Source organism: Mercenaria mercenaria, chromosome 10 (assembly GCF_021730395.1).
Source record: "Mercenaria mercenaria strain notata chromosome 10, MADL_Memer_1, whole genome shotgun sequence".
NCBI classification, from domain to species: domain Eukaryota; kingdom Metazoa; phylum Mollusca; class Bivalvia; order Venerida; family Veneridae; genus Mercenaria; species Mercenaria mercenaria.
This window is the reverse complement of record NC_069370.1, coordinates 23,874,414-23,886,551: the sequence shown is the minus strand read 5'-3', so window position 1 is coordinate 23,886,551 and position 12,138 is coordinate 23,874,414. Positions and strand designations below refer to the sequence as shown.

At 37.1% G+C, this 12,138-nt stretch overlaps 1 protein-coding gene across 1 annotated transcript in view; it reads right to left on the bottom strand.

The window, feature by feature from the left end:
* Nucleotides 1–3,744: 3,744 nt before the first annotated feature.
* LOC123559649 (DNA polymerase epsilon catalytic subunit A-like) overlaps nt 3,745–12,138 on the bottom strand; it is a 105,137-nt gene continuing 96,743 nt past the window's right edge. The window contains exons 47-50 of the mRNA XM_053552523.1: nt 9,311–9,522; nt 7,145–7,277; nt 6,163–6,272; nt 3,745–5,081 (exon numbers count right to left, since the gene is read on the bottom strand). Of these exons, the coding sequence (XP_053408498.1) occupies nt 5,009–5,081; nt 6,163–6,272; nt 7,145–7,277; nt 9,311–9,522 (528 nt within the window). The 3' untranslated portion in view covers nt 3,745–5,008. The remainder of the gene's footprint in view (nt 5,082–6,162; nt 6,273–7,144; nt 7,278–9,310; nt 9,523–12,138) is intronic.

The window sequence follows — 12,138 nt, the reverse complement described above, 5'->3', positions numbered from 1 at the left end:
CCATAATCAGTCGAAAATTAACACTACAGAGAATATACTCGATTGCCATGGGAATGGTATGCCAATATAGGAATTTCCTTCGTAGAAACTGCAATCACTGTTAGGTAGGCCTACATAGACATTGCCTTTGCAGTTTGATTGTCAAGTAACCATAGTGTCTCCAGTAACAAGACAGTTGGCAGGGCAGTGCTACATAGAAATTGTTTCTAGTTTGTATCTCCAATAACCATACATTGGGAAGGGTAAGCCTATATAGACATTGCCCTTGCATTTTGTATCTAGACTCGACTTCAATGGGAAGGATGTCTGCCTCTGTAGGAATTGCCTTCACTAATTGCATCTAAAATAGGCATACAGCCTAAAGGGTAATAGTATATATCATTTGCCTCTACAGTTTGTATATCCAGTAGCCAGACAGTGGGAATGGTAGGCTTATACAGAAATTACCTTAACCAGGTTTGATGAAGATCCATCAAGCGCTTCAGAAGTAGTTTTAAAAGGTTTTTATGTCCCCATAGGTGTGCATATTAAAATCGCACTGTCTGTGTAAATTCTTGTCCAGGCTGTAACTCTGCCATTCATAAAGGGATTTTGAAATAACTTGACAGAAGTGTTCACCATAATGAGACGACATGTCTTGTGCAAGACCCAGACCCCTAGCTCTCAGGTCAAGGTCACACTAAGAAGTCAAAAGTTAACATGGTCTGTTTCTCGTCTGTTCCATAACCCTGTATTTTTCAAGGGATTTGAAAATAATTTGACACAAATGTTAACCATAACAAGGTGTTGTGCTTATGACCCCCCACCACCCCTCGAGTCTCTCAGGTCAAGGTCGCAAAATGATTCATACCTAAACTATTCTGGCATATTTTGCGTAGACAATTGCCACATTTTTAGGCATGCTTCAGGGGCATTTGTCACTAATAGTGACAGCTCTTGTTCTGCTTAAGTTGGGCTAAATTATTCTGAAATCAAGTTAGAGATTTTAAAGTTTTCCTTTTCTGTTATCGTGGCATAGACAGAATCTAAAACTAGTCCAACTAAGAAACATCCCACGATTTAAATTGGCCTGATCATCCAACAATCCCATAAGCTCACCAACAGCACTTGATGTGAAAAAGACCTTTAAGGTGATGTAACTTCGAAATAATAGTCCCACTGGACTTGCCAAAGATATGCGTAACATCATTCTATACCAATCATTGCTGTTTGTCAAATTACGAGATGTTCCAACAAGATTTTACAGACAAGAGGGCCATGATGGCCCTATATCACTCACCTGTTTAAGTCCACAGGACAGGAACAACAAAGGGAAGAAATTTAACCAAAAAGAAAAAAAAATTCTTACAAGGTACAGGTATGTCAAAATACACCTAAAAATTGGAGGTACCATCTATGTTGTACCACAGAAAAGTGGTCTCGGTTTTTCCCTATGGCCAATAATAAAAAAGTTACTAAAAATAAGCTATTTATAGTAACTTAAAAGGGAAGTAATTAAAAAAAAATTATTGTAAGTGAACAAAAGAAGGATCTGCCAAATAAATCTGTTGACGTAAATGAAATTTCAGATCAGTATCTTCATTAGTTACGGAGATATACAGATTTTAATTTGAAATAAAGGGAGGTAATTTGACATAAAATCAGTCCATAGTTGTCTACCCCGATTGGCTCAGTCCAACTAATGACAAAAATGTAATTTCAAATAAGTCCTATAAGTACTTACCGATATAAATCTATTTTGATTACAATCGGGGGAGGTAATCAGATATAAAATAACTCTGGAACCTACGATTGGATCTGATTTGTCATGGAATCCAAGATTTATTGTTGTTGAAGATATTTTGGAAGTTTGTATCAAATAAAACCATAAATGAAGTATCTATATGGCTGCAAAAGCCAAAATAGCCAATTTTGGACCTTTAAGGGGCCATAACTCTGGAACCCATGACGGAATTTGGCCAGTTCAAGAAAGGAACCAAGATCTTGTGGTAATACAAATTGTGTGCAAGTTTGGTTAAAATCAAATCATAAATGAAGCTGCTTTTGTGCAGACAAGGTCAAAACAGCTAATTTTGGAACTCTGGAGCCCATAACGGGATCTGGCTGGTTCAAGAAAGGAACCAAGATCTTATGGTGACACAAGTTTTGTGTAAGTTTGATTAAATTCAAATCATAAATGAAGCTTCTATTGTGCAGACAAGGTCAAAATAGCTAATTTTGGTCCTTTCAGGGGCCATAACTCTGGAACCCATAATGGGATCTGGCCAGTTCAAGAAAGGAACCGAGATCTTATGGTGATACAAGTTGTGTGCAAGTTTGGTTAAAATAAAATCATAAACGAAACCACTATCGTGCAGACACGAAATTGTTGACGCACGGATGGACGAAGGGTGATCACAAAAGCTCACCTTGTCACTATGCGACAGGTGAGCTAAAAAGACAAGAGCACCGCAATGTGGAGCAATATTGCCCGAAGGTATGACCTTTGACCACTAAGTGTTACCTTGACCTTGAAGCGAGCCATCTAGAACATGCGCTCTGCATGTTGTCTCGACGCAGTAAACATTTGTGTAAAGTTTCTTCGAAATCCTTTAAAGAGTGGACACGAAATTGCTAATAGACGGATGGACACCGATGTCAAAACAGCATATGTCCCTTTGGACATATAAAAACAATACATCTTACATAGTTAGGGGAGACACAATAATGTATGGCTGGAACATCATTTATACAACTGTTTTTCTTTTATTTGCTGTTTTAGAGACCAAATAACTTTGAAAGACGGGTCTGTGTGTATGTCCATCTGATAAGTTCCAACAAACATTAACAAGAGGGCCATGATGGCCCTGTATCGCTCACCCGAGTAACACTGCTCAAAATTATATGATCAAGTTTTGACATAGAGCACATAGATGTACACATTTTAACAAGATTTGAACAAATTTTGTAGAGGTCCACTAGGCAATGCTACATGTCAAACATCTAAGATCTAGGCCTTCTGGTTTATTTTTAGAAATTTTTCCTATGTAAAATCAAGTGACCCCTGGGGCGAGGTCAATTTTGACCCCAGGGTCATGATTTGAACAACTTTAGTAGAGGTCCACTAGGCAATGCTACATGTCAAATATCTAAGCTCTAAGGCTTCTGGTTTTTGAGATTTTTGAAGATTTTTCTATGTAAAATCAAGTGACCCCTGGGGCGGGGTCAATTTTGACCCAGAGGTCATGATTTGAACAAAATTGGTAGAGGTCCACTAGGCAATGCTTCACACCAAATATCTAAGCTCTAGGGCTTCTGATTTTCCTTTCGGTTGCCATGGCAACCAGAGTTCTGCATGGAATTCAATTCTTTGAACAATTTTGAAAGGGGGCCACCAAAGGATCATTCCTGTGAAGTTTGGTGTAATTCTGCCCAGTGGTTTTCAAGATTATTTTTTTAGAAATTGTTGACACACAACGCACTATGGACATCAAGCGGTCACAATAGCTCACCTTGACAGGTGAGCTAAAAAGGTTCAGCCCTAGGACCAGCTGCCCATATTGCCAGTGTTTTCTATTTGAATAATTTTGGGCAGTAATCAGCTTTTCAGAAATTTAATAAACAAGTTGGAAGTACACAAACATACACAGTTTTAAATCTGAAGTGAGTATTTGGGCCAACATGGACTTTTACTAAAATATTTTCTAGTAAAACACAACATTAAAATATGGTTTTTAAAATTATGACTGGCTTTTATCTAAAGAACAACAGTTTAATATATACATTTTATTGACTGATATCACAGTTATCTATTTTTAACATCTTTACCAACAGGAAGGTATATATATACATGTACATGTAAATTCATCAATATATCATTCAGTATAATCAGTTACTGGTTAACATATAAAACATCATATAATGCACAACATTATTAATTAACTGTACAGCATTTGCTCAAACAGTACACTAATTGCCAAAGTAATACGACAATAAAGTCGACCAAAACAGGCTTTTCACAGCCAGTATCAGATTCCTTTAATTGGTTCAACTGAAAGTGATACAACTTCTGGGTCAGCAAACTATCTTAAAATTTTCTTTCAACCAATTTCAAACTTTACATGAATATGTTATGTGAATAAAATCTTTTGTATCTTGTTCTACTTTGACAATGAGAACAAGGACGTTTAGGAGACTTAATACACGATTTCCTTTTCCACTGGCATTTTTCTTATATTAATGGGAAACAGAAGTGTAACAATGCCATTACTTTTACTGATCTTTGAAAATATGAATGAGTAATTTATTTTGGAAGGATGTATCTAAATTGCCTTGGCAAATATTTATCGCGAGCAAAGAGCAAGTATTTGTAATGTCTTGGTGAATATGTACTGAGAGCAAAAAAGGCCCCTGAAAGAAGCCAGGCAGAAACATTTGACTATAGAACAATTTTGGTAAAGATCTATCAAATTTTTCATGGAAGGTTTTTCAATTTACGCTCTGAAAGGCCCAAAAAGGGGACAAGCAAAGATTTTGCGGGGCAAAAAATGATATGCAAGAGGATGGACACTGAACCACACACCTATACTAATTGCTCGCTATGAACAAAGCTAAAAATGACATCTTTCCCTTTTAGTGTTTCTCATTAAAGTAATAAATATTATATAGTTAATTCATAAGGTAATCAATAAGGTGAATTCATACTGGCTTTCTAGCTTGGACAATTCCATTAAGTGAAGCCAATAATATGACAGATCACATTCAAATAACAAATCCAACATGAAAACACCTAATTTGTAACATTATATTACATTCAAAAATAAATTTAAACATGAAATAAATACACAGTTTATAATGAAATATCAGAGGTAAACTGATTAAACAGAAAAAAAAATGCCCAGTTTACACAAATAATTGTCACAATGTACAAATATCAAAATGCATTCCCTTGAAATCACAATATAAATGTTCAGAGCTTCCATAATCATGTTGACGTATTACCAGTGCCATGGAAAAACATTTCCAATTTTCAAGTAGGTATCTGTGGGTTAAGCTTTAAAATCCATTCTACTGTTTCTTGTAATAACACCATATTGTTATGACTGAAAATATAAAACAAACTTTATTATAACATACTGCTCTACATTCAACATGTAATATTTAGCAACTGTATCAATCCTGTATATATACCAGTAGGCAAGAAAGTCAGTTTACAAGGGGAACATGCAGTATTTGGCAACAATTATTTTTAGAAAGAGTTTGGCGGAACATTAAAATTTGGAAAAAAATTATGAAAATTGGAACAAACAAGGAAGATACTGCTGTATGATATCGAAATAATGAAATGGCAGCCATTCTGGTTACAGTGGCATGGCAATTTGTTTTAAATGTTTTAGTTTGTTTTTTCGTATCTATTTAAAGTACACGTGCAACAATGACCTTGACCCAAGCAACTGAATTTTGGTCTACATGCAAAACTAACATTATAATATATTAAAATCAGGTCACATTTTCTCATTCCTAACTAAATTATCCATTTTAGTTTATAGTACGGTAGTCAGCAACAATGAATTTGACCTAAGGCACACAAAATCAACCGAAAGCATGGCTTGTATGAAAATACCCATTTACAAGGTTTGGTCTATATATCTCATTCTTAAATGAAGTTATCTTTTGTGATCATTAATCCGAGTTACAAAGCTTGCTTGAACAGTTTTGGTAGATGCTCAAACAAGGTAAATATCAGTTAAATTATTTACAAATCCAGCCTGCAGTTTCAGAGGCAAAGATGTTCAAAGTTCTCCACAGTCATATAGAGGAAATCAGCCTTGCTGCCTAGTGGACATGCTTTTATATGAAAAAGGTTCATTTTTAGGAATTTGGTAGTCATTTATGGTACATTGCAGAAAAATTATTTAGATATCTGGCCAGAAGTTGGAGAGAGGATTTGTGAAGTTTTACCTTTCTGTTACCATGGCAACCAGAACTCTGCATGGATGACCTGAATGAATCTAAAGGGATCACACATGGAACATTCCTGTAAAGTTTGGTTGAAACTAACTGTGGTTTAGATTTCTTTTAACAAAATTGTTGACACATGCCAATGGACATCAAACAATCCTGAAAGCAAACCATGAGAATTTCATGCTCAGGTGAGCTAAAAACTTAAAATTAATTGCATACCTGGCAATTCCTTTAAAAGTCCTCAGCTGTTTACCAAGGTCATCAACTGTCACTGTATTTCTGTATTCACCAGCACAGGTACAGTACGTTCTCATGTTGCTGTCCTTAATCTGAATTTAACAATAGTACTTGTATATACTGTTATTTTCATCTGTAATATATTTGTGGTCAAAGACAATATATTATAACGGAGGACTTGCTTATTCTTCTTCCACCCCTCAAGCATACCATAGCACTTAACTACCATTCACCTTGGTCTTGTCTATCTTTCATTCATCCTTAAATCATACCATAAAATGTGACTACCCTCCATCTATCCAACAGTTATTCCATAACACGTTGACCCTTTATCAACCCACTAGTCATACGTAAACACTTGCTTAACCTTCATTAACCCCTCAGTCATACCATAGCACTTGTCTACCATTCAAACACTTCTCAGTCATTCTGAATTAATAAATGCATTTGTCTACACATCATCTACACTCAAGTTATACCAGACAACTGTTTACCATTTATCAACCACTCGGTCATCACTTGTGCATCATTCATCACCTCACAGTCACACTAAAGAACAGTTTACCATTCATCGACCACTCATACCTGACTACTTAGTCATAAAATAGCACTTGTCTACCATCCATGTTCCCTCAATTACACTAGAACCACTATTCATCCAACACCGAGGTGTACTAGAGCACTTATCTGACATTCATCTCCCTCGATCATACTCTAGCACTGTCTACCATTCATTCAATACTCGTACTATAGCACCTGACTACTCAGTTATACCACAGAACTGTCTCCTACTGGTCTATCTACTTAGTCATACCAGAACACATGGTCTACCATTCATCCACCCCTCAAATAAATTGAAGGCTTCATGAAAGTTACTAGACTTCACTTATACGTTGCTTTAAATTTGTTTTTAATAAAAAAATATCCAAGAACTGAACAGTTTAGAATAAAACTAGATGTTTACCTGATGACACTTGACACACTCAAGGTCCTGCAGTACATTTCCCATTGATTTTCTGTGTACAGAATCAATCAAGCTCTGTTCTATCTCAGCTAGGTCATACTCTGTCTTACACTGTATACACGACCATACAGCACTGTAAACACACACATATAATGTATACACAAAAAATCAGTTTTAGTTTTATTACTGTTTAGTATTCGTCAAAGGAGGCATTTGTGTGTATGTTAACTCTGCCTCAAGACCCAAGTCTGGCATATCATTTTGTCCAGGTTTTCAGCACTTAAACAAGGAACTTTAACAACTTTTCTGTGAATTGAAAACAATCTAAATATATAGAGAAATAAATGCACATTTCAATTACTATACAAGAAACATGGAATTCCAAGAAAACCATTTTTTTTTCTTCAAAATTTTCTTATTTTAGTAATAGTGACCTTGACCTAACAGTGGGCTTGGTAACAGAAACAATCTCCAAACCTTCCTATCCTATTAAGCTACCAAGACATCAAGTTCCATTCCAATATCATAACATAACTTCATGTAATCTTGCTATACACAACTGTTTGATGCCAATTGGTTTGGCCAAATTGAAGATACTGAGTTACCATATTTCTACTTTTGTAACAGTGACCCCAAACATAAGCCAAAGTTAGTCTTCATGTAAATGTGCTATACACAAAGTTCAGTGACAGTATGTCAAGCCTAACATTTAAGCTATAAACTGGAGACCTCCTTTTTGATGACCTATGCAAAAAGAAGGATCTATTTCAAATAACAGTAACCTATAGATATTTATTAAGTCATGCTGATCATGAACAATACCCCAACTACCTCTTATGTAATCTCAATCTTAGATTTTCTTTAAGCTTCTTATAGGCCAAGTTTAATTTCCATCCATCAATCCAAACTAGAGTTGTCACAGGAGTGACAAATTATACCCCCACAATATGGCCTTGTCACAGAACTAAGCCAATGTCAAAGCCAAACTTGCTTGACCTTTGACCTACTGACCACAAAATCAATAGAGGTCATCTGCTAGTCATGATCAACCTCCCTATAAAGTTTCATGATCCTCCGCCCAAGCGTTCTCAAGTTATTGTCCGTAAAAGGTTTAAATGACCTTTGACCTTTGGAACTCAAAATCAATATGGGTCATCTGCTTGACATGACCAACCTCCAGATTAAGTTTCCTGATCCTAGTCCCAAGCATTCTCGTTATTGTAAATGTTCCGGGTCACTGTGGCCTTGCCCTGTGACCTACTGACCTCAAAATCATTAGGGGTCATCTGCTAGTCATAACCAACCTCCCTATCAATTTTCATGATCCTAGACCCAAGAATTCTCAAGTTATCATCCGGAAACCGTTTAACTGTTCCAAGACACTGTGACCTTGACCTTTGACCTACTGACCTCAAAGTAGAACTTGACCTGTATTTCATGATGTTACACCTGTGTACCAAAATTTATGATCCTAGGCCCAAGAGTTCTCAAGTTATCATCCGGAAACCATTTAACTGTTCTGAGTCCCTGTGACCTTGACCTTTGACCTACAGAACTTGACCTGCATTTCATGATGTTACACCCGTGTACCAAAATTTATGATCCTAGGCCCAAGCATTCTCAAGTTATCATCCGGAAACCGTTTAACTGTTCAGGGTTACTGTGACCTTGACCTTTGACTTACTGACCCCAAATTCGAAGTTGACCTGTATTTTCTGATGTTACACCTATGTACCAAAAATTATTTTAATTGGTCAAGCCTTTCTTGAGTTATCATCCGGAAACCATGCAAAACCAACGGACCGACCAACCAACCGCCAAGCTCACTCCTATATACCCCCACAAACTTCGTTTTGTGGGGGTATAACTAAAGTTATTGAGCAGAAACTGTTTCTTGCTATTTTTCGTAACAGAGACTGTAACTCTTCTTGCCTCAAATAAAACTCAAGACCTTGGGTCTTATTGTAAGCTACCGATAGGCCTAGTTCAATTTCAGTATCTCAATCCAAACTAGTGAAAATGCCGTCCATTTGTCAGTCCAACTATATCTCCAATTTTTTAACCAAGCTTTTTAACTTAAAAAGTAAAGATACAGCAAAACCGTTTTTAAATCCAAAATTCCATTGCTATATTTCTAAATATTCATTTTAGCATGAATCATCTAACCTTCCTCCTGACTGACTCAGATATGGATCTCTGCAGAGGTCAAGGTCGCGGATATGGTTGCATGTTTTACATATGACTTCTGACAGTACATAGGACAGGCATGGGTCTTTGAACTGGGCATCTGGTGAGAATTCCCCTATACCAATCAACTTGAGCAGATCTCGCTGCAATTTGGCAACCTGTATAGTAATATTACTGTCCAACGACAGTACCTGAAATACATATACAGCAAAATGCAAGCAGTTCAATACAACAAACAATAGTTTAAAAGGATTAACACTGTCCAACAGTGTCAATGATAAAGGAAGAAACACTTACACAGTTCCTGAAATTTTCAAAGCCTTAAAACACAATGAATTGTATTTGCTGCTCTTAAACATACCAAACTTCTAATCTGTGAGAAAATAATGAGGACCTTGATTTACTAGACAATGCAATTTATTAAATAACTAAGCTCAGGGCCTTGCAGTGTTGGAGATTGTTTTTTTTTCCCTTCTGGCTGACAGACTTCTTTTTGGCAAGTTTGTTGTTGAAGATATTTTGGAAGTTTGTATCAAACAAGAGCTCGTTGAACACGAAATGCCCCCCTTGATGCATTCAGTAATTGCACAAGGAACAGAAATTATATGCTCACTGTAAACAAAAGCTCTACCATTCTGGTTTAATCTGACCTTGACCTTTAACCTATTAACCTAACAAGAGATTACAGAGTGATCTTGGTGCCATCCACTGAGCCATTTTTGAATGTTCCAAATTTCAAGACTTCTTCAAGGTCAAAATCAAGGTCAAATTTCATTTCGGTACAAAACAGTATGCATGTGGTTCAAATTTGAAGGCTGTAGCTTGAGAAATGTGAAAGTAGGTCACTAGGTCAAAATCAAGGTCAAATTTTATTTCGGAACACAAAACTATGCAAGTGGTCCAAATTTGAAGCCTGTACCTTCAGAAATGTGAAAGTAGGTCACTAGGTCAATCTCAAGATCAAAGTTCATTTCAGTACACAAAACTATGCATGTGGTTCAAATTTGAAGGCTGTAGCTTGAGAAATGTGAAAGTAGGTCACTAGGTCAAAATCAAGGTCAAATTTTATTTTGGAACAAAAAACTATGCATGTGGTCCAAATTTGAAGCCTGTACCTTCAAAAATGTGAAAGTAGGTCACTAGGTCAGTAACAAGGTCAAAGTGTTTTTGGTACACAAACCTATGCATGTGGTCCAAATTTGAAGGCTGTAGCTACAGAAATGTGAAAGTAGGTCACTAGGTCAAGATCAAGGTCAACTCATGTCAAAGTTCATCTTGCCACTCAAAACTACAGATGTGGTCCAAATTTGAATGATGTAAGTTATTGACATGAAGATTCTAAGTTTTCCCCTATATAAGTCTATATGAACCATATGACCCCTGGTCGGGGCTATATTTGACCCTAGAGGGATAATTTGAAAAAACTTGGTAGAGAACCACTAAATGATGCTACATAACAAAATATCAAAGCCATAGTCTTTGTGGTTTGGACAAGAAGATTTTCAAAGTTTTTCCCTATATAAGTCTATGTAAACCATGTGACCCCCAGGGCGGAGCCATATTTGACCCTAGGGGAATAATTAGAACAATCATAGTAGAGGACCACTTGATGATGTCATATACAAAATATCAAAGCCCTAGGCACTGTGGTTTTGGACAAGAGGTTTTTCAAAGTTTTTTCCTATATAAGTCTATATAAACCATGTGACCCCCAGGGTGGGGCCATATTTGACCCCAGGGAAATAATCTGAACAATCTTGGTAGAGGACCACTAGATTATGCTACATACCAAATATCAAAGCCCTAGGCCCTATGGTTTTGGACAAGAAGATCAGAAACCGTTTAACTGTTACTGGCCAATGTGACCTTGACCTTTGACCTAATGACCTCAAAATCAATAGGGGTCATCTGCTGGTCATGGCCAACCTAACTATCAATTTTCCTGACATTAGGCCCAAGCGTTCTTGAGTTATTGCCTGGAAACCATTTTACTGTTCCTGGTCACTGTGACCTTGACCTTTGACAAACTGACCTCAAAATCAATAGGGGTCATCTGCTGGTCATGACCAACCTCCCTATTAACTTTCGTGACCCTAGGCCTAAGCGTTCTTGAGTTATCATCCGGAAACCGTTTTACTGTTCAGGGTCACTGTGACCTTGACCTTTAACATACTGATCTCAAAATCAATAGAGGTCATCTGCTGGCCATTACCAACCCCCCTATCAACTTTCATGATCCTAGGCCCAAGTATTCTTTAGTTATCATCCGGAAACCGTTTTACTATTCAGGGTCACTGTGACCTTGACCTTTGACATACAGACCTCAAAATCAATAGGGGTCATCTGCTGGTGATGACCAACCTCCCTATCAACTTTCATGATCCTAGGCCCAAGCGTTCTTGAGTTATCATCCGGAAACGGACTGGTCTACATTCCGACCGACCGACATCTGCAAAACAATATACCCCTCCTTTTTCGAAGGGGGGCATAATAAAACCACAAATGAAGTCTCTACATGGCTGCAAAAGCCAAAATAGCCAATTTTGGACCTTTAAGGGGCCATAACTCTGGAACCCATGACGGAATCTGGCCAGTTGAAAAAAGGAAGCAAGATCTTGTGGTGATACAAGTTGTGTGCAAGTTTGGTTAAAATGGAATCATAAATGAAGCTGCTATTGTGCAGACAAGGTCAAAATAGCTAATTTTGGCCCTTTCAGGGGCCATAACTCTGGAACCCATTAAGGGATCTGGCCGGTTCAAGAAAGGAACCGAGACCTTATGGTGACACAAGTTTTGTGCAAGTTTGA